The 23,092-nt window shown below is 32.3% G+C and overlaps 3 protein-coding genes across 5 annotated transcripts; 1 reads left to right on the top strand and 2 right to left on the bottom strand.

Moving 5' to 3' along the window:
- Positions 1 to 3,013: 3,013 nt before the first annotated feature.
- LOC105124976 (40S ribosomal protein S10-1-like) lies at positions 3,014 to 5,058 on the bottom strand. Its single transcript, XM_011025214.1, has 5 exons — positions 4,937 to 5,058; positions 4,795 to 4,843; positions 3,695 to 3,977; positions 3,469 to 3,595; positions 3,014 to 3,362 (listed from the first exon to the last, which is right to left on the bottom strand). Exons 1-5 carry the CDS (start codon positions 4,937 to 4,939, stop codon positions 3,282 to 3,284), a joined length of 543 nt encoding a protein of 180 aa, XP_011023516.1. The 5' UTR covers positions 4,940 to 5,058; the 3' UTR covers positions 3,014 to 3,281.
- A 2,729-nt stretch (positions 5,059 to 7,787) lies between these two features.
- Positions 7,788 to 9,694, bottom strand: LOC105125241 (probable LRR receptor-like serine/threonine-protein kinase RKF3). Its single transcript, XM_011025607.1, has one exon. The coding sequence runs from the start codon at positions 9,692 to 9,694 to the stop codon at positions 7,820 to 7,822; it is 1,875 nt and encodes a 624-aa protein (XP_011023909.1). The 3' UTR covers positions 7,788 to 7,819.
- Positions 9,695 to 14,632: 4,938 nt separating this feature from the next.
- On the top strand, positions 14,633 to 21,716 carry LOC105124975 (receptor-like cytosolic serine/threonine-protein kinase RBK2). 3 transcript variants are annotated; one of them, XM_011025212.1, is made up of 9 exons: positions 14,633 to 15,097; positions 16,008 to 16,117; positions 16,238 to 16,597; positions 16,747 to 16,998; positions 17,089 to 17,243; positions 19,808 to 19,887; positions 19,968 to 20,103; positions 20,197 to 20,346; positions 21,154 to 21,716. In XM_011025212.1, the coding sequence occupies exons 1-9, from the start codon at positions 15,039 to 15,041 to the stop codon at positions 21,322 to 21,324; spliced, it is 1,473 nt and encodes a 490-aa protein (XP_011023514.1). In that variant the 5' UTR covers positions 14,633 to 15,038; the 3' UTR covers positions 21,325 to 21,716. The 3 variants fall into 3 exon arrangements, with proteins under 3 accessions (XP_011023514.1, XP_011023513.1, XP_011023515.1); XM_011025211.1 differs by having other exon boundaries at positions 14,633 to 15,127; XM_011025213.1 differs by lacking the exon at positions 16,008 to 16,117 and having other exon boundaries at positions 15,015 to 15,097.
- Positions 21,717 to 23,092: the final 1,376 nt, after the last annotated feature.

The following is a 23,092-nucleotide window of genomic DNA, read 5'->3' as shown; positions in this document are numbered from 1 at the left end:
TCTTTATTTTTTTTAAGAAAGCGAAAGGGGAGTCTTACTTAGACTCAATTTGACTTTGAGAGCATGTTTTGATTTTATTTTGAAAGAGGTGGCTAACTGGTGTCTTGTCTTGGAACACATTTACGGCTACCTTAGATGCGTAGGATAAGATGGGAGCGGACACAACTGCTTAGAACAATCCACTTGTTTACAGTTTAAAGAGGGGTGAGGCTGCGAGCATGAGATGTGGAGTCACAGTACATCGTAGTCGCAGCATCACAGGATAAATTAATATTTTTTTATTATTATTTTTTAAAATATTTTAATTTAAAATCTATTAAAATAATACTCTTTTTATTTTTAAAAAATTAATTTTGAAATTAGCGTGTTAAAATAATCTAAAATTTTTACTTGGAAATATATCAAAATATTTTTTTTAAAAAAAAATATTTTTGATATTAGTGCATCAAAATAATATAAAAATATAAAAACAATTAATTTGAAGTAAAGAAAAAAATAAAAAAAAATAAATTTTTTCAAAAATATTTTTAAAATATAAAAATAAAAAAAAATCAATACTAAAAAAAAAAACTAAACAGCTTGATATTTCAAGTCATGTTTTTTTAAAAAAATTATGTGAAAAATAACATACTTTTAAACAAAAAGAATGGATGAAATAGCTTAATTTGTATATATCAACGTGACATTTTAAACTTGTTGCTGTTCCAAATCGTTATTTCAAAGAAAAAATTATGTAATGGATTGCACATGAAAAAAATAAAAAATAAATAAAAAAGATGTTATAGGAACACTGAAGCTTAGATTACTATACCACCACTGTTATTAAAAATATATGATTGAGATGAATTTAACAACGTTAAAAAAAATCATTAATAATAACTTAAATGTATTACATTTGTCATCAGATCGTGTGTGCTCAATTTTCTTAGACGTCAAGAGTGTTGTACTCGGATCACAATTGATAACCTTTTTTTATCATTAGATTTACTTCTAAGATTTTTTAATGATATCAATGGTGTTTTTATCAAAACCTTGGCATGTATTTTAGTTTTTTTCTTTTTATCTTACCTTACAAATTAGAAATTTAATAACACCGATAAAGATTATCAACAATTACTTAAATAGATCATATTTCTTGCCAAAACTAGTAAGTCATTTGCATGTTTGGGTGAAAAGCATATGTATATCACACTCAAGTTATCATTAGTAACATTTTTTATTGTTATTAGATTTTTCTCGTTAAAATGTTTTTAATGATACAAGTGGTATTATAATATGAGTTTTGATATAACTCTAAAATCTTTTTGTTTTCTCTTTTTTATATTCAGCTCATTTCAATTTTTTATTCTTTATAAATGTCACGACTCTAATTAACAATAAATTTGAAATTGTGTGTTTCATAAACATAACAATTAGAAATTGTTCTATTTCATTAAAAAAAAAAATTAATAGTATCATTATACTAATATTTAAAAAAAACATGTGAATAAGCAAAAATAGGATATATTTCACTATTTAATTACTATTCATTTAGATTGTTGTTATCTTTCATGTCATTGTTGATGGTTTTTTATTTATTCATGGCCCTAATTTTTTTAATGTTTTACTTTAATCTTTAAACTTTTTTTTAGTCCTCACATGTTTATGTTGGAATGTTTTGTTTGTACTGGGGTTTGCTTATTTTCCATGATCTAGCGTGTACGTTGTAAATAAGATTATTTTTTCTACGTTATATAACGATTGCTATTACATATTATAATGTTTTTTCTCTTTTTTTTAATTGTTCAAAAGGTGTCATCCTACACTTTACTCCATCTTTAAAAAACAATTATATTCCATTCATCAAACATCTTTTTTTTTTTTTTTTTAATTTCAACCCTTGACAGTTGAAAGATCCAAGCCAACAACTTGAAAGAAAGAGGGGAGAGAGAGAGAGCGCTTTGATTCAATAAAGATGGTTTAAATGTCTAATCATGCTAGAAAAAATATATTAAAATTTAAAAAGTTTGATTTTATTTTTAGTTTTTACCCTAATTAAAGCATGTTTTGGCCTTAGAAATGAGATTTACGATGCTTTGATAATGCTTTTTATGTGTTTCCAGGTAAGAAAAAAAAAAATTTAAAAATTGAATTTTTAGGTTCTAAAATCCTGAATCCTAATTTTTCAATAGTAATCTGCTCTTTAAAAAAAAAAAAACAAAAGGTAAGGCCAAGGCCCTGATCCTTCTTTTGTAATGTCAAACAAGCGAGCCTGACTTTGATGCTCTTAACCCTCCCTTTTTTCTTTTTCTTTTGTTGGATATTAAAATAAAAGTCTATTTAGATACGTAATTACAATGATATTTAAAAAAATAATTCTTTGTACAAGGAATCTTGCAAGAGAAAAACTACATAAAGGACGAAAAACTACAACAGACAGCTGCAAAAAGTCAATAACTACACGAGAGCGAGGAGAGGAATACTCAACCCTTGTATTCTGGCTCCTTAGCTCAACGAGGGCACAAACAACACTTACAACCAATGAAGTTCATTGCTTTCATCTTTTTATAAAGCAAATCAACTGTTTATTGCAGCGACATGCCAGGCTCATTCGGCAAAGCAATGAAAAAAGCTAATGAATTACCTAAGCAAATGCATACAGAAGGATTTCAAGAGCTTTCAAAATATAGAAAATTGAGCCACCACTAACATTGGCAACATCAAGTTTTTCCTTTCATGTCTTGAATCCTCTTTTGGTGTTTGTTTTGTTCTGTTGGAAGAATTTCGGAACTTGCAATATTTTGTACTATGGCATCCACAGAAGCAGATTTCGGGAATGAATGATTTATATTCTGAGTTCAACTAGGTCACTCTCTAGGAATAATCATGTCGGAATATCCATCCAAATTAATTCCCCAAATCCTAAAAGACACCGACTATTATTCAAGAACGTGATGGAAGGCTTTCTGCATGGTACAGTACGTATCATAACCCCCAAGATTGTACTATTAACCAAGGCCTCTAAGCTCAAGCCTTAACAAATGACACTTGTAATTCATACCTCGGCATACGAGCAAGGTGAGTTTAATAAATAAGACATTGAGTTAAGGACAGAGCAGAGCTATCTGATTTCCTCTTCATCAAGTAGCAAACAGCAACAAAATTACTTTATAGCCATCTCAATGTTGTTCTCAAAGAAGCAAATTGCTAAGAGAGTTGAACAAGGGCACAAGAAAATTTCTTAACTCTGCACCACTACATTAAATAAAAACACAAAAGTATGGGAGGACAAGCAACCACCTTCAAGTAAAGCCAGGGGAACTGGTTTGTGCTGCACCATAACCGCCTCCTCCTCGACCAAAGCCTGGCCTTCCACCAGTGCCCTGCAAGATCATAATATAATTAGAAAAAGAAAATGAATGGAAATACTGGTGGTAGCTAGTCCCTAATGGGAATTAACATTTAGGGAAACTGACGGTGTGAAATTACCCGAAATGCAGGCTGGTAATCTGCTGGTGCTCCTCCCTTCTCACCACCTTCGCCCCCTCGAGGGCCCCCACGATAACCATCACGGTCACCAAATCTTGGACGGTCTCCTTCAAAGCGAGGCGGGCCTCTAGAAACCCAAGGAAACCCAAATAAATTTTCTAAAAAGTGAAGGAAAAGATGAGGATAACACTCAAATCACCAAATGGTCAACATAAATCTAAATTACCGTGGGCGGTCACCAGGTGGGCCACCAAATGGCCGACCTCCAGCAGGCTTTGCTTGTTTCTTCAAGGTGGCAGGAACAATTTCTGATGGAAGATTCAGGTACGTCCTCAAAAACTCAATCCCGTCATTGGTAAGATACCAGTAGTAGTACATCCAAGCAAATGTCTCACGAACATACTCCTTGGATTTGAAGCTCTGCATGAGCTTAATAACCTGGAGATTAGGAACATCAATCTCAGGGTGCTTTGCAAGGTTGAAGTCCTTCTTTGCATAGCAAACTCCCTCTACAGATTCAAGACAAAATTAAGATGAGTGAATGCTGATATATGGTACATGATACGACTGATCTTCCTTTGTCCCATTTGGTTAACTAGAAAAAAACTCACATTATTCAATCAAACCGGTAACATCCAAATAAAGGAAAATACATTAAAACAGGCAATAAACAAAACCAGCCACTAGAAACCAAACCAAAATAGCAACAAACAAGAGTGCAGTCATCTCATAACTAGCACAACAATATCTCTCGTAAAATTTTCTAAACATCAGCAGTTGCCTAGTGGTTTAGGTGTGTTTCAAGTCCTCCAAGTAAGTCATTACCAAAAGCTCTAGCAAAAACCCATTAATTTAACTAACACCAATCCCAAGTGGAGAAATTTATTCGTTAGGGATGAGAATATTAGTTGCATTCCGTTTCAACTATCCAACGCCATAACAAAAAAAAAACAAATCATTTCGAGAGAAAGAGATGTACCCTATAATAAACAAACCAAAATAAGAAGTAAAGGATGGGCCTTGCGTAGACATTATTTTATGAATCTGTCATGACAAAAAAATGTATAATTGTAGCAGTTCATTCCGCACACGAACAGAGAGACTATCACCTTACTGACATCATATCTTAACTGTCTAATCGAGTTCTCATCCTACTTTAGAGTCATTGCACAATTCAATGTTTTTATTTCAAAATTCACGCTTTCTATTAAAAACCTTGAAATGACAAAAAAAAAATGTTTGATGTGTTCTCTCTAGGTAACTTGAATGAGATCTGATGAGGAAAACCAGGCAGAGAAACATCAAAAGCAGTGATAAAAATGATACCTTGAAAGAGGTACTTGGAGATTTCTCTTCTGTTCTTCTCTGGAATAATCTGAAGTCATCATAAAAATAGAACAAAAAAAAAACAGTAAGCAGCTAACTCATGTTCGTGTTTATGTGTTTACATGTTGGGGGGGGAGGTTACCATGGTTGCAGAATGTAAGCCCTTTCGTTTTTTTGCGGCAGCTGCAGAAACGGGAGAAGAAGCTCTTCTTCTAATAGAAAACAAGGGACTTCCAAGTATCAAAACCCTAGTGTTTATATTGGTTAGGTTCTGGGCTGAGTAAACGGATAGCCAGGATGTGGGCTTGTTTAAAAGTCCAATCTTAATTTATTCCTTCTATTTTAATAAAAATTAACACGTTTAGGGGGTGCTGGTCACAATTTTTGTTCCTGTTTTCTATTTAAAAAAAAATATTTTTAATTTTAAAAAAAAATATTTTTAATTTAAAAAATATCAAATCAATAATTTTTTATGTGTTAATATTAAAAATAAATAATTTAAAAATATTAATTTTGAGTAATTTCAATTAAAAAATTATTTTAAAAAACATTATACGAATAATTTTATTTTTTTTAGTTTTAAATCTTAGTGTAAATATTTATTAAATTAAAATTAACCATGTCACATGAGAGTATATTTTTAAAATTATTCAGGGAAAGATTTAATTTTATTTCACGCACAAATTTAATTGAGAAAATCTTACAATAAAAAAGAGATAGAGATAGAGAGGATAAAAATTATTATATTGTTTGTGGATTCTGACAGAAAATGACAACAAGTTATTATAAATAATTAAAATATAAAAATCTGGAATACAAAATCCAATTTTAAATAATAAAAATATAGAAATCTGAAATACAAAATCCAAAGGTAACATTACGGTAAAATTCACTAAAAGTCTTATTTGTTGAGAATTAGTTTTTTTTTTAAATAGTTTTTATGGAAAGTAAGTTCATCATTTATTAATATTTTAATTTTTTAAAGTTTATTAAAGAAATAAAGACTCAATCTAGCAAATAAAAAAAGTTGAAAATTGATGAAATGTTTTTAAAAAATTATAGTTTTATAAATTATTTTAAATAAAATAAATAATAAAAAAATAAAAATAAAATAAAAATAAAATTTAACCAAAAAAAGTTGAAGGGGGTTGAAATAAAAAAACAATCTTATATTATAAATCGAAATCTTATATTATCTTAACATGGGTCAAATACACAAAATGCAACATGGGTTAGATTCGAAGGAAAAATAAATTAAAAGGTTATTTTCAAAACTTAAAAGGTCATACATGAAAAATTAGAAGGAGTCACAAAAAAAATAAAAATCATTATCATTAAACTAGAAATTAGTATGTGACACTCGTTTCCTAAATAAGAAAGAGCCTGATTCTAACTACATTAAAAAAACTATATTAAAAAAAGTTATCTTCAAACACCATATATAATTATACACGTCACTTAAATGAGATGACATATCTAACACAATAGCTATTTTTTATTTTTAAATTATATTTATATTTATTAAATTATTAAATTATTACCTAATCAACTTGATTATTACTAAAAAAATTATTATAAAAATACAAAAAACCCTTGAATCCAATATAACAAAATTTGATATAAAAAATAATTTAGTCATTCCACTTTATTTAAAAAAAAAATAAAGATCTGTAAAGAGTTTTTCGAAATTGAGAAAATGAAAACATTTTCCATGGAAAGACTAGAAAATTTTCTGTGAAATAAAATAATTTTTGACTAATCAACTTTTTTAAATTAAAAAAATATAAATTCCTCCAAATTACTGTAATCATAATTCAAAAGTCAGAATAAGAGAGATTAAGGGTTCAGACTTGATGTTGATGATGAAAGTAATTTTATATTAATAATAATTTCATGGAATATATATCAAGTTCTTATTTTTTGGTGACTCATTACTTATTTTCATAGACTTAGAAACATAAACCAGTATTCTCGATTTTTCTCTGACTGGAATGAAAGAATTTCTTAAATGAACTTGGAGTCTACGATGTGACAACTTTATATAAGAATTAAGTACAGGATTGTTAGTGGGATGTTAATATTATTTTTTAAAATATTTTTTATTTAAAAATATATTAAAATAATATTTTTTAAAAAATTATTTTTAATATTAATATATCAAATATAATATAGATAATCTCATCTCATCTAAATAAATAAGTGGGGATGTAAGAGAATTTATTGTTTTAGATAATGTTCTTATATTTTTTAAAGTATTTTTTATATGAAAATATATAAAAATAATATTATTTTTATTTTTTAATATTAATATATCAAAATAATTTTAAATAAAAAAATCATATCACCAAACAACACCACAGACGTGTCCCAAACACTACCTACTATCTTAGTTTTCTCCCACTAACAAAGTTTGTTTAATTGCTTGATCTTTTAATTTTAATAGTCTTCACATTCAAAAGAGTGAACTTTAATGCGAAATTCAGAAACATATCTATGGTACCGTGATTCAAGTTATATCGTTATTGTTTAAAATAATGTTTTTTTTTTTTGTTTTTTTAAATTAACATAGGTGTCCGGATCAGCTTTCACGCACTACGACTAATCCCACGAGCCCTAAAGTTAACGATCATATAACCCTTTAATAACCATCATATAAATGACTAAGAACTCGAACCTGAAACCACAAAAAGAGTAAATCTCTTGATCCCAGATTCTTACCACTTGACTACCACCTAAATAGTTATTTTATTTTTATTCTTGGTTTTGATCCAATTAAATTTGAATCAAGCTTAACCGAATCAATATCAAAAATTCATAAAATTAAAACCAAGTCTAGATCAGATCTTGAATGATGAATTTGACGAAAAACCTGCAGACCAGATATAACCATGCTACTGCACTGCATGACTAAAATTAGCTCTGTTCCTCACACAATGAAAGAACGAATACTGAAGTTTTATAGCATGCAAAAAAAATAGATGGAATGGGGAAGACATACAAGATACACAAAAGCAATAATTTCCTGTCATCCAAATTGTCTGAATTGGTTCTCATCACTTCCGATGGACGAAGTAAAGTTATAACTTGAGCTGATACTGCAAATTTCCAAATTGGAGGTAGCGATGTATGCTTCAAGAGACGAGGGAACAGGCATGTTGGTTTCCAACATATTCACAATCTGATCAAATGGTGGCCTAGCATGTAACACTGGATGAGCACAAGTAAGAGCAATGTGCACATACTGCTCCATCACCTCCGGTGATCCCATTTCAGGCAGGTTTTCTTCAATAATATCCAATCCTCTCCCTTCCCTTGCTAGTGACCACGCCCAGTCTGTCAACAGAGAAACATTTCCTTCATTGATTTCATAAGCCTTTTTTCCACTCAGAAGCTCAACAAGCACAACACCAAAGCTGAAGGCATCGCTTCTTTCGGTTAACTGCCCATACAAGGCATACTCCGGGGCAACATAACCGAGAGTCCCGGCAACCCCGGTGCTAAAATGTGTCATTCCCTGTGAATTGAACCTTGCAAGGCCAAAATCTGCAACTTTAGGCTCAAAATTGTCATCCAAAAGTATATTACTAGCTTTAATATCCCTATGGATTACTGCTGGATGCACCCCATAGTGTAAATAAGCCAACCCCCTTGCGGTTCCAAGGGCGATCTTTTGACGAATCGGCCAGCTAAGTTTTGTTTTTCCTGATTCGAAAAGATGGTTGTAGAGACTTCCATTACGCATCAAATCGCACACGATGATCCTTTGGGGAGCTTCTGGAGGAACTGCTGTGGTGCAGTAGCCTCTTATAGAAACAAGATTGACATGCCTTACACTGGCTATGATTTCCACTTCATGTGCAAAAGTTGCAGCACCGCTAGCAGAACAGTTCTTGAACCTCTTGAAGGCGACTTCAGACCCATCTGATAACATCCCTTTGTAAACATTCCCATAACCCCCCCCTCCAATAATATTATGTGTAGAGAAATTCACTGTTGCCTTTCTAATTTCCTCAATTCTGAATTTGACCAAATTAGTGCCTCTACTATGCAATCCAAACCCAAGATCCAAACTAAGCTCGCCATCCTCAGGACTAACCTTTTCCTTCTCACTTCTCCCGTGTCGCGTCCGGCGTAACCAAACTGCGATGAAGCCTCCCACGACTCCAAACATGGAACCCACAACAATGCCAGCAATTACAGCACTGTGATACCTGTAGGCGGTGGACTTCATTGAATACTTCAGCCCGAACAAGCATTCTGCAGTTCCGGGATCAGTCGGTCCAAACTGATTAATAACTGCAGCTGTATACATGAACAAATAACCTGGACAATCTGAGGCATTCTCAGGTCGAGGACCATGAAGATACTGATTCCCAAGACTTAACAATTTCTTGGTACAATAATTACAAACAAGGTCATCATCCAGGGATTGTTTACAATAAAGCTTCATCTCTTGCAACTTAGACGTGGGAAATTTGCTCTCAAACTGAGCCAGAGATGTAATATTCATGCAGCCCTTTGATATCCATTCAGCTTGATAACCACAACCAGACTGGATATCAAGACCAGCTGAAACCTCGTGAATCAACTCCCTGTACGATTGCCAACATGCCTGAAATGTATCAGCAGGAGGAACAAAGTATCTGTTGGTTCGAAGATATACTGACCGAATGAAACGAATTCCATCATGAACGAACTGACATTGTTTAGGCACAGCGATAAATGAACGTTTTGGATGAGCTGCGCTGACTAGCTCACGAATGACGTTGATATTTAATGGGCAAGAGTCTTCAACAAGGTTTCTGTGTGAGATTTCAAGACAATCAGCACTTCGAAAACAGAAATCCGAAAGGGTTAAGAGTAGGACTAATAGAAAAAACTTGAACTGAAAGAGGAACATCTCTGAGTTATGGTTTCACAAGACTTGAAAACCATGATTCCACCCTCAACTTTCATGGGAATTGATAATCATAACATTATATTTATCATTGTCTCAGCTTCATATATTATTGGCCTTTTCGGGCAATCAGTGGATGGGCGGCAAGAGTTGGAATGAGTCTTAACTTTCAGGAGAGGAGGAGTAGTTCATTTGTCTATGCTGATATTGATTCCTTAACAACTACGTACATTCGTAGAGCCTATGTGACTTCATAGGATATGTATTAAATTTAACGTTTGGTTTTTAACACATAGTTATCGACATGGAATCGTTTGAAAATCATGAAATGAAATATTTGAATCAGTCACGTCGATCTTTCAAGAGGGACAGCCTTAATTAATTTATTTGCTGCCATGCAATCAAACAATTCACATAAGTTAAAGGATATCTAGGCCCTTCTTGTGAAGTTAAGTAGCTGATGCTTTGAACTACTGTGCTTCAATAAAAACAAAGCAAGGTGCTATAAAACCGAATGGCGCAGAAGCTGCAGCATCTTCGATTTGCCTTACTGGGCACTGAAATCATACTTGAAATCCCTGAACTCATGCCACCTGCTCTGGACATGACTATTTTTTAAAAAGCGAGAACAGAGACAGCCTGATAATAAATATTCATTGGATTCCCTTTCCTTTCATGTCCCATATGGCCCATATCTACCCATTCTGGTTAACTTATTCGTCTCTCTCTCTCTCTCTCTCTCTCTCTCCAATCCCTTATAAGCTAGATGTGTTGTCGTGTTGTATGCTATGACTGGTGGCCAGTCTACATTAAACCCAAACGTCTCCCCGTTTATGTACATGGTAAAAGTAGACCGAATGGGCCGTGCCATATCCGACTCTGATTTCACAAGACGAAGCTGCTCACATGAACTACCGGAATAAGATATGCTCCTAACGGCTAACAGGGAAGATACTCATAACGATGATCCTTTGGAATATGCCGGTTGCCAGTTTTCTCTCGAGAATTGTGCCCAGATTTTTACTGCAAGATGCCCAGCGAAGCAGCTAGAAGCTAGGTTTGCATCACGAACCAATGCCCTCCTCGCAAGTCACGAGTCCCTTGAAACTCAAGGCAGATGGCAACAACCCCGATGTGGTTTAGATGGGGTAAAATGCGACAAGTCACCTTGAATTATGGATCCAATCACAAACTATCATTTAATAAATTATTTAGTGCGGTTTGTTTTGCATAAAATGTTTCATAGGTACAAAATAACTTACACGTAGTTCGTGTAATATTTTTCAATACCGGTAATGGTGAGATGATAATGATTGCAGTGTCAAGATGGTCATGTTGATAGTGAAAAAAATAATGATGGTAATAAAAAAGATAAAAATAATAGTGGTAAAAAGAAAAATGGCAGCAAGATATTTGCAGCAACGAAGGAGGAGGAGCTAGTGATGAAAGATAAGGTGTTGGTAGTTGTGGTTAGTTGGAGATGATGTATGATATAGTTATAGATAATATTGTAAGTGAATTGTTATTTGTAAAATATTTTATAGAATTTTATGGGTTTAAAATATTTTATATTTATCAGTTTTTTTGTAAAATATTTTCTAAAAACAAATGCTGAAAAATCTAAAAATATTTTATATTATATGCATAACAAACAGTCCATTAGTGTAACCTAGTTTGTATGCTTGCATGGCACCACTTTTTTTTTTTCAATGTAAAAAAAAATATTTAGGTCTTAGTGAATTCTTTGATGCTATTATTAAATTAAAAAATAAGGTCATTTTGAATTATTTTCAATCAAGATAAATTTTTTTATTAATGTATTTTTTGTTTATTTATCGAAAGCTAAGTTTTTAATTAGAATTATTATCTCTGTTAAGAAAATAAATATTTTTTAATTATCAAAGTAATTGTTTTTAAAAAATTACTTATAATTTGTTATAGGAAGACACAATTATATATATATATATATATAGAAGGCCAAAGTATAAAAACACAAAGAAACCAAGTCCACAGTAAAAAAAAAATGACGTGAAAAAAGTCACCTTGATCCACATCCTTTCCTTTGGATTCGTTTTCAATTCCTCTTTTTTTCTTCGAAATTGATTTTAACTAGTGGAAGAATCTAATTAGTTTTAATTTTTTTAGTAAAAACTTTTGAAAATCATTTATTCATGGATTAATTCTACTATCATCAATAGCTTTAAGAGATTTGTTACTTTTGTTTTTTATTATCGATGTTTTAAAATTTAATAATTAAATTGATTTGAGAATACTTTATATATAGAGAGAGAGACGTCAAATTTGATCAAAATCTCAACTATTGAATTTGTTACGGGTCAACAACGGGTTTGAATTTGTTATAAAACCTCAATGTTTTAAATTGTTTTTATTCAATTTGATTTTTATTTTTAAAAATTTTATTTTTTGAATTTAATTAGTCCTTCATTATTTTCTTTTATTTATTTTTTATATTAAATTTAATTTTTATTATTTTGATTATATTTTGTATTGTTTTTCGATCTTTAATGATTAAAAATTTTGCTTCATGATTTCTTATATTTAATTTCTATAAAGTAATTTTAGTTTCATGATCTAAGTTATAAATTTTAAAAACTAACATGATTTAACTTTGAATTTTTAGGTTTTTTTTTAAAAAAATTTATCATTTAATATTAAGTTATTTGACTTTGAGCTTCATGATCGTTTTCTCTCTCTTTTTTTTTTTTATAGAGTTATCTTGATTTTATATCATGAGTCGTGGTTTAATCAAATTAACTCAGGTTGCCTAGATTTTTTTACTTTATTTTAAATTAATTTTTTTTAGTTTTATTTTTTATCATTTTACTTACTTGAAGGTCAACCTTCATTGTTTCATTTAATTTCTCTCATGTAAGATTATTTTAATCTCACTATAAATTTAATATATTAATTTAAGTAAGGTTTTTTTAAATTGTTTTTTTTGTTTGTCGTTCAATATTCTTTATTAACAATTATATTTTATTTTATTTTTATTTTTCACATTATAAAATTGTCATGTTCTCATCCAATTTTTGTATTGTTATTTAAGATCATTATAATTTTTTAATAATATTTTTATTTTGTTATCAATTATATTTTCATTCAGATCAAGACTGGCAGTGCAACGCGAACCACCTGCCTAGCATGAATTGTCGTCGACTATGTTAATGTGCATGGCTTTCTTGATATGTGACTCCATCAGCCATGATTACTACTTAAAAAATGTAGGAGCATCGACCGGCATGGTAGGGACCATCCCTGACTCCGATTTCACTGAACATACATACCTAACATGAACATTAATGGAGTTCTTCGAGTTCCTGTTTCAACTGCATGACAAGCCTCTAAATTCATGCAAACCTAAACGTATTTATCACATAAATAAGATTAAGTTCAAGAAGAAGTCTAAACGTATGACCATAAATTTTTACTTGATTACTGCGCTCAGCAAGTCTTGTTCTTATAAAACCCGCCGGATAATTCCCGTTGAGGTAGAGAGCGTGGCTAAAATTTAGCCGGATTATCCTAAGAACAAGCTGGTGTTTTTTTTTTTTTTCAATTTTTATCTCCTGTTATAATATAATGCACAGGCCAAGATGTGTCGAGGATATGGTGGAAGAAAATGATTAATTATAGAAGAAACGACAGTCAGATTATTGAACTCCGGGCAAGGCACGAAATTAAACAATTACTCCATGCATAAATTCCTTGATTCTGCCGTTTTTCAGTGTAATTTTCTCTTGTTGTGCTCTTCCTGTTTCCCATGAGACAAAACAACATTCTTCATGTATTTTCTCTTTCAGAGATATAAAAATAACATTAGGCTTTGTTTATTGTAATTTATGTGTCTTTGGTGTTGTGGTAAAATGTATTTTTTAAAAATATTTTTTTAGATTTGATACAATATATTAAAATCATCAAAAAAATGAAAACAAAATTAATTTTAATATTTTTTAAGACAAATTATAATTTTAGAATATATTTTTAAACACGAAAACAAACTATTAATGTGGTCATTATTTCCCTTATAATAAGTTTTTTGGTTGTCAAATTGGCTTGTCATTGCACATTTCAATTTATAGAATCGTTGAAGTCTATAGTGTTTTTTTTTAAATTAAAAAATACATTTTTTTAATAATATTCTATATAATTTAAAATACAAGTGAGGTTTCACTACAATATAAAATTAAAAAAAAAAGGATATTTTATTAATGTGACTTGCTAATCTTATTAATAATTTATAATATATAGGAAAATACATAAGCAAATATAAAAGACAAATCAAAATTGTGAAATTCACAACCAAATTGATTTATTTGAAACAGACTTTGAGCTATTAAATTGTGAAATATTAGGTATCTAACAAAATAAGTTCTAGTTTACTTAGATTCTAACTTGGAAATTAGAATTGAATCTCTCTTGTTGATGTACTTGAAATCCTTTTTTTTAATTCAATGATAAATAATTTTTTTTTTTAGCATAATTTACTTATCAATCAAGACAAATCTTTTTCTTGACAATATTAAAGAGCATGCTCTGCACATCTATTTAGTTTGCTTTATATATATAACTTTGTGATTCAAAATCAGATAATAATAAAAAAGAACAAATTTCTTCAATAGCTGAAACGATTTTTTAAAATTGTATAATTGAAAATGATATTTTATAATTTCAATGAAGAAAATAAATAAATAAATAATATTCAATTAAAATTCAAAAGAATAATTCTAATCTTGTGTTTTTTTTCAAATCACCTTCTAAAAACCTCTGAAATTCAGCATTAAATTTATAGAATCTATTAATTCAATGCACCAAATTAAATAAAACCAATATTATTACTCCAATAAAAAGTAAAATGTGGGCCCAAACATGAAAGAAGGAGCCCACATGGACCCAACATTTGAATATTAGCAATTTTACCAACCAACGAACACTCCATGTCCCTCTCCCTGTCTGTGCCTGTGCCTGTGGGATTTAAGGCTGAGAGCAGAAGTCGCTGAAGAGCTTCCAACATTTGTCAGCAATGCAGTAGACCAAACCAGCGACTCTTATGGGACAGAGAGACCCCTGTAAGAAAGAGAGAGACCTTTTTCTTTTCACCTTTTTTGAAAGTACGAACAAATAGAGAGTAATGGGGCTTTGCGATATATAGCTCTTTACAGGGCCTGGATAAATTTTAGTCAGCTATCAAAAGTACTAAACAACAGGAAGGTTTTAATGTTGTAGTAACCACTGTTTTGTTTTGGAATCCTTTTGGTCTCGTTGTCATTTTTTCCTCTGTGTGGGTGTGAGAAAGAGAGAGAGAGTGGTGTGTGTTTGTTGGCTGGTCATGGCAGCTGTTGGAGGACATAATAAAGCTGCTCATAGTAGTACTTTTCCCTGGTACGGGTGTGTTCCTCTCCATGCTCTCTCATTTGGGTGTGTTTTTCTTTCATCTTCCTCAATCTTTTTCATATAAATCTTATGTTTTGTCATGATGGTGATTTCTGTTTATTGATTTTTCTACTCAATGGGTTCTTTGGATTTTGTTTACATGTATGTCACTTGGGGTTCTCTTAATTTTTTTTTGTAAGTTTTGGATTTTTTTTTCCATACATGGATAATTGCTAATTTGTTAATTTTTCTTGTCTCCAACTTGGCTTTGTGTGAATGTGTTTCAACGCTTTGTTCTTTGTTGGAGGTTCTTTCAGATGGTGTTTCATGAGGAGGTTCTTTCAGATTGTGTTTCATGAGGAGCAGATTGGTTTTTTAAGCATCTGTTGATTTGTGACTTTGGTTTGTGCCTTATATTTTGTCAGTTGATATTTGAAGATGCTGATGGGTTTTAATGATTTTCTTCAGAGAATATTTGAAGATTTTGATGTCATTTTGCATATATAGTACTTGCACTTGTGAATGTTATTATGTCTGGTGTTTGCTCTTCCCTTTACAAGTCCTTGGTAAGATTTTTAAAGGCATTTTAATTCAAAAGCATAATATTTCAATATGGCCATTACTTGTGCGAATCCCATTCATGTTGTTTTCTTATGTATCCTGTGGAACAGATGATTGTATTGGACATTTTATCTTTCATGTTATGAAAAAAATTGGACTTTTTTGTGAAATGTATCTCTATCTACCCTGATTCGCCTTGTTTAAGCTGAAATTCCTTCTTTCTCTCACACTCACTCAATCAACCGTAAACACACTCACACACTCTCAATGCTAGAGTCCATTGCCTTTCTTCTATTCTGATGATTATAGGTTAAACATGGCAGTAAGCTCTTCTTTATAGCAATGTTTTATTTCTTTAACTTAGGGAGGGTTCGAAGGAGTATTGTTTACTATCAGAGAGAAATCTGCATGCAAAAGTTTCAGTGAAACCTAAGAAACACAGTCCAGTGATTTCTTCCTCTGCTTCTTCCATTGGTATTTACTTTCACTTCTTTTTTCATGATCTTTAATGCATCTTATAGCCTGAGCATATGCCTGTATGTTCATCCATGAGCTAGTTCCCTTATTTTTTATGCTTTGGTTTCCATTTTGTAGACTTGAGAGCTTCAGACATGGAAAGAGAGAGACAAGATGGATTATCTCCTAGAGGAGTTATAGAAGCTTGCTTAACAGGCTTGGAATCCAACTCAGATTTTACTAGAAACAGCACTGCAGAATCAGAAGTTCCTCGTTCGAAGGCACATTCAAACTGGAGTAGATTCTTCAAGTCATGGAAAAGATTTTCGCTAAAACACTTGCCTTCATTTATTCCTCCTCCAGTGCCCAAGGAACCAAAACGTAAGAGCAGGAGTACAAGAGAGAACACAGTTCTGAGAAATTTATACAACTTCAAGTCGACCTTGCAGCATTTCACTTTTGCGGAGCTCAAAATGGCAACAAACAATTTTAACCACGGTCTGTACTTTATCTCTTCAGTGAGACCTAATGGTCCATAATGTTGGCCAGACTTATGATCCAAAATGTTGGCTTACTTGTAGATGCTTTCAACAAAAAATATTTTTCCATAATTGGGTTCTGTGATGAACATTTATGGTTTCTTGCAGAGAATTTAATTGGAAAAGGTGGTTTCGCTGAGGTTTACAAAGGTTGTTTGCCTGATGGAAGGCTAGTAGCCATAAAGCAGCTGACAAAAGGAACTCTTGATGAGAAGACTGCTGGCTTTCTAAATGAGCTAGGCATTATAGCCCATGTTGACCATCCTAATACTGCTAAGCTGCTTGGGTGTGGCATTGATGGGGGGATGCACCTTGTTTTTGAATTGTCTCCATTAGGGAGTTTAGGATCTGCTCTTCATGGTTTGGTGCTAATTTGTATTGTTTTCTAGCCAAATTGCAACTGCATTATGCTATTCAAGTTACTTAGGTGTTCATCAATTGCATTTCCAGGTTCACAAGTCGAGCTTGATTGGAGTAAAAGGTACAAAATTGCTCTTGGGGCAGCAGATGGACTGCTGTATCTTCATGAGAATTGCCGAAGGCGAATCATCCATAGAGATATAAAGGCCGATAATATTCTTCTTACAAAGAATTTTGAGCCTCAGGTATCTCTCGAGTTATACCTGAGAACATCAGAGGTTAAAAACTTCAGTTATTGCTGGGATCTTTTTCTTTTTCTTTTCTTTTTTGTTCCTTTCTATTGTTTGTTTTCAGGAAAAAATTTTCTAACACACAGAGAAGGATGTCTAATCATTTTGACGACATAATGCTTTGAGTGTAAATAGTGAAGCTTATGCCCTTCCTGCACCACATATAGCCATCGAATAAATCTGTAACTACGTCTATTATTAACAACCGATAAAAGAAACTTCGCAATTTGTGGTCAGCAGTATTTCTTTCTACATAGCTCATGCAGGAAACATTCTTACTATGCCATGTTTTTACGTTTGATTGTTTTCAGCTTGTCTGATGATGAACCTTGCTCGGGTAAATCTCTCTGTCCTGGTCTTCAGCATTTTTCCATGAAGTGGTTACCAAAATAATGTCATTCACCTAAAACGAAACACTGTACAATTGGTAAAAGTTTGAATTTAATTCCTTGTCAAATGGAATTGCCAAACTAATTGCCCGAGTGCTCAACAATAATAGAATGCCAGCATAATTGATTTTCCATATTTTTAAAGAGGAGTGGAATGGTAATATTTGAGTTTCAAATTCAATTCAGGCTTAAGTGTTCAAAATCCCAAAGCATAGTTTTTGGGATATTGTAGAAAGGCAGCCATACAACCTTGGAGTTTCGAGTATCACACTACTCTTTCATATGTTGCCATACACAGTTGTGATTGAATTCATGACTGCTCATGAAAATTTTGGTGATGGCATTAGGCTCCATGTCCTTGTGTTCTGCATGAATCACTATATTAAACTGACACGTCATAGCTTAACATCATCAAACTAGCAAGGACTTGTGAAAATGCCTGCATTCTCTTAGATTTAGGTGGAGGTATTGGAACAGTTTTGTGTTCCACATAGAGAAGTTTGAGATCGTCAATAATGGAAGGGGGAGTATAGATGTGTTTGATTAGGAAAGTATGAATCTTTTATGAGCATGATTCAGTCTTGCTTTGTGGTTCATTATTGAATTTAACGCAGAAGAATTCAATTGTATCTGTTGATTTTTCTCCCAACACCACTACACCTTCTGCTTGATTAGGATGGTGTAATGGCCCAAGCTTGAGCCAGATTAATGGTCTGGTGAAGCAATTTAGTTTTATTTGGGCAGAGGTTGGTTCTCTTCCCTTACGATCATTGTTGGCATGTCACTTGGAGTGAGGAGATCCTCATGACTTTGAGTTAGTAGTCTTTGCCACAAGATTCACCGTCATTGACTCTGTTCATTTATTGATGGAATGATCTTCACTTGCCATCAACTCTGAAATTTCTCATCACATATTATTCAGTATAGGTGTCGGGACCATCAACCAAGACAAATATTTTACATTAACAAACAAACTGATATGTTTCTCTAATTCTGTAGTATATGAGAGAACTCTATGCATAATCAGTATCACCAAAGTCTTGCATTTATGAGGAACATATATAGTAAGGCCAACCATAGACGCACGACCTTAATAGGAAAAACTACAAGGCTTGCCTTGCGGCAGGGGTATTAAGATGCAAGAACACTAATAGTTAGTGTGTAATGATCCATTAAAAAAATTATGACCAAGAGTGATTTGAAAGTTTGCCTTGCGGCAGGGGTATTACGATGCAAGAACACTAATAGTTAGCGTGTAATGATCCATTAAAAATTATGACCAAGAGTGATTTGAAAGTTCGAAGGTGCTCCATTCAATGTTACATGAACGTTCAAAGCTACCACAGAAAACATTCTATTATCAAGCCATTCATTTTGCAATCCTAGATAGAACTGCTGTAAATGGGAAATGTGGGCGAGAAGGCACTTATCCTGTTAAGTAGTGTGTTAGTAGAATGCATCACTAATTAGATTTTCTTCGGGGAATGAGGTTCAGGCCTCGAAGCAATGTTCCTTGTTAAGAATTTTGTACTTGGGACACGAGTATTTGAGACTCGTGAACATGACCATATAATGATAGGCAATTTCACAGCTGAAGAAAATAATGATTTGAGTTATCCTGCTAGCTCTGTGCTTGCATGCGTTTTAGCTATTGCTTAAGTTGTATGAATCTTTTCCTTTTTATTTAGTTGTTGGTGATTGAACCTTTGATATATTCCTTATTAAATACCTCACTGCCTGCTTGAAGTGCTATTTAAAGAAATAGAGAAAAGATTTCCATATCCAAGAACTATTTTTTTTTCCATCCTACAATTATCAATTTTGAACTAGGCTTTATTAAACTATTATTGCTTTTTCTGCTCTGGTTTCTTTTTACACCGTGTCAGATTCGCAACAATTGTCTTTCAATTTGTTCTAATACTGACAATATATTTGCTCCAGATATTGGAATTTTATGAAATTTGTGTGGCTCCACATATTGGAATTTTATGACATTTGTATGCAAGGATTTCAATTCTACTTGTCGTACTATCTGTCATTTATTACTGTAAACTGGTATCATGACATCTATACAGCTGTTTGGTTACTTGAATCTTTTGTTTATTGATTCACAATCTAATTTTGATCCAGATTTGTGATTTCGGACTAGCGAAGTGGCTACCAACACAGTGGACTCACCATAATGTATCCAAATTTGAAGGCACATTCGGGTGTGTAAGAGTAAAATATTTTGGTCAGGAGTTGATAAAAGTGCTCAGGACTTGATGTTACTTTTGTTTTTCGCTTGCAGCTACTTTGCACCCGAATACTATATGCATGGCATAGTTGACGAAAAAACTGATATCTATGCATTTGGGGTATTGCTTTTGGAGCTCATAACAGGGCGTCGACCTGTGGATCATTTACAACAAAGCCTTGTGGTTTGGGTAACTTTTTACTTCTGCACAATCTGGTCATCAGAAAAGCCATATATATGAAAAGTCACCAGCTACCTTTTTTGATCTTACTCTCTCTGGTAGGCAAAGCCTTTGCTGGATAACAGCGATACTAAGGAGCTTGCTGACCCTTCTCTTGGTGACAACTATGATCTAGAAGAGATGGATCGTTTGGTTTTGACTGCCTCTTTGTGCATTGAGCAGTCTCCAGTCCTACGCCCTCGAATGAGTCAGGCAAGTGTTTGCATGTCACTAGTACTACTTTATTTCATGTAGTCCTATACAGTCAAATTACCAGAAACCACAGGGTCACCGTTCCATTTGCAGAATCTGTTTTGGAGTGGCTTCATATCGTTTAGTTATACACTGTAAATGGGCAAATCCCAGAAAAGAAAATGCCAATCAAGAAATGACATGATTTTTGTATATTAAGATGTGGTTACAAGGGTCCTGTATTTCATTTCATAGGAACAGCAACAGAACTTTCGCTATCCAAATCTAGCCCATATTCTAGGAAAAGACTGGCTTGAATGCTTATGATGTTGTGTTTTACTGAAAAGGGTATGTGATCAAGCCATTAAATGCAAATGGCTACAAGTTTATGTTTCTGGTGCAGGAAAACTAATTATAGTGTTCCCTCTTATTCAAGACAGAACACTACCAACCTGTCTTTCATTGATATAGTTACGCTTACTTGCCATTTATGTTTCTGGTGTGCCCGGCATGCCTTTCATTCTGTACTTTCTGTTGTTAATCATGTAATGCAATTGCATAAAAAAGCCCCTAAACCAACTTCCTATTTGATTTATCTTCACTCAGTAATTGATTGAAGAATAGCAAATTACTTTAGAGAGAATCATGTGATAGAATTGCCATTTACTGGTCCATTCATTTCTCTCATGATAGGTTCATAGTGGATAGTCATTTCCTGCAAGTTTCTTAAACTTTACCCTTGAATGCTCTCTTTGGTAGAGATTCTGATCTACGAAGAGGACTTGGAAATAAACATTGAATGGCAAATTGATGGATGTTCTTTTGCAGGTTGTGATCCTACTAAGAGGTGATGAATATGTCTCTGAGCGTGCCAAAAAAGGTAAAGGTCGTGCTCTCCTAAGAACTTACTCAGAAGAAATCTTCGACGCTCAAGATTACAACTCAACTAGGTATCTCAACGATCTCAAACGATACAAGGAGCTTGCCTTGGGTTCTTGAAAGCAGTGAATAGTGAAATACCATATTTAAGAAGAAAGAACATTAGGAGTGAAACTTCAAACATAGAAAACAACCCTAGGTGTAATAATAGGTTTTACAGTTTCAAAGGGTGTTTAAAAATATCCTGCAGCGCAGATAAATCATTTTCCATCTTGTTTTCATGGAATTTGAACGCACCTGTCAATCCTTAGGTAGAATTTCAAATTCCATGTAAAACACCATGAAATGAGATTGTTTCCGGAAGTTCCAAACATCCTCTCTATGTTTTTTTTTTTTTTTTTCATTTCCGTGTACATATAAGGTTGTTTTCTTTCAGACTAGAGACTTTATCTTGTGTGGAGGATAATTTTACTTGATGTAAAACAAAGTTGTAGAAATCATTTTCAGCTATATATTGCTATGTACCATTGTCTTTTGTGAAGCTTCTTTTCAACACCTACACGCTGAGACACATGAGATGGCAAGTACACATGAGATGGCAAGTTTTCATGTCGACCTTACATGAATGTGCCAAACCTGACATCAAGGTAAACGCCTTCATGCTTAGGTTGTCATCTTCTACCTCTTGCAAGAGCAAGACAATGCCGGGTCATACAAAGAGTTTGAAACATAAATAACAGGTTTTTACTGTAGAAATGTAAGTTGTGAGATCAATATACGCGTCCAAACCAGCTGCCTGCCATGGAATTCAGGATCTCAAGACCAGCATACATGTGATGGGAGGTGTTACTCGTGCATGAACTAGATTAAATACTCAAATTACCAAGTAGAAATCGTAACAAGTACGTAAATCTCTTTGTTATTATTCATTCATTTAAGAATACAGTTCAAACTGTGTTTTTTAAATTTTATTTTATTATTAAAAATTATTTTTTATTTTATGTTTTGAAATTATTTTGATATATTAATTTTAAAAATAATGTTTTATAAATGAAAAATTATTATTTCAATGTATTTCTAAATAAAAAATATTTTAAATCATAATCATTACTATAATTTTAAATAATTTTATCTGATTTTACTCAACCGCTTATTAAACTAGGTGGGAGTTCAATTAGTATTATTTAGCAGAAACTTTGAGAAAACATCATTTTTAGGTGAACCCTAGAACGGAATGAATTTAATGACTTTCTAATCTCTACATGCATAGCCAGATTACATGGCTAGTCCTGGCCAGCCTAATGAGCCTGAGTAGACACGTGGGGTCATTCATATGATAGAAAGAAAAGCTGTTGACTTTTCTTTCATCGTGATTTCACACCTCAGCATGAAAAACGTTTAATTCAGTTTGTTTTTACAAAAGTAGTTTTGAAAAAAATTTAATTTTTTTAATTTATAAATTAATTAATTTTTTAATTTTTAAATATTTTGTATATATCAATTTAAAAAAATAAAAAAAATATTATTTTAATATATTTTCAAATAAAATATACTTAAAAAAAACCGAATATGCTAACCTTATCTGCACCTTGTTAGCTACGTGGAACATGTTTTATTTCAAAAACTACGACTGGGATTTATTATGTCTTCCACTGCATTTATCCTCAAGATCATCGAGTGGTCCAATGCATGTGATTTCTTATTCAATTTCTTTTAATAAACTCCATGGTCCCATTAATTTTGTTGAATGAAATATGTTTAACAAAATATTGTTAGTATAGTATGCTATAGTCATTATTTATCATTTTATATCTCAATAACACAACAATAAAATCTAATAAAATACCATTTAGTTGTTATAAATACTCCTAAGTATATCATAACAATT

Source organism: Populus euphratica, unplaced genomic scaffold, assembly GCF_000495115.2.
Source record: "Populus euphratica unplaced genomic scaffold, PopEup_1.0 scaffold28.1, whole genome shotgun sequence".
NCBI lineage: Eukaryota > Viridiplantae > Streptophyta > Magnoliopsida > Malpighiales > Salicaceae > Populus > Populus euphratica.
This window is presented reverse-complemented; position numbering and strand designations above follow the sequence as displayed.

Coding starts and splice junctions, on each gene's coding strand:
- LOC105124976 (XM_011025214.1), bottom strand. Junction 3,596..3,694: donor CCACCTGGTGACCGCCCACG/GTAATTTAGATT, acceptor TTGGGTTTCTAG/AGGCCCGCCTCGCTTTGAAG. Junction 3,363..3,468: donor ATTACCAGCCTGCATTTCGG/GTAATTTCACAC, acceptor ATGATCTTGCAG/GGCACTGGTGGAAGGCCAGG.
- LOC105125241 (XM_011025607.1), bottom strand. CDS start 9,694: ATGTTCCTCTTTCAGTTCAAGTTTTTTCTATTAGTCCTACTCTTAACC.
- LOC105124975 (XM_011025211.1), top strand. CDS start 15,039: ATGGCAGCTGTTGGAGGACATAATAAAGCTGCTCATAGTAGTACTTTT. Junction 16,598..16,746: donor AACAAACAATTTTAACCACG/GTCTGTACTTTA, acceptor GGTTTCTTGCAG/AGAATTTAATTGGAAAAGGT. Junction 17,244..19,807: donor CAAAGAATTTTGAGCCTCAG/GTATCTCTCGAG, acceptor ATTTTGATCCAG/ATTTGTGATTTCGGACTAGC.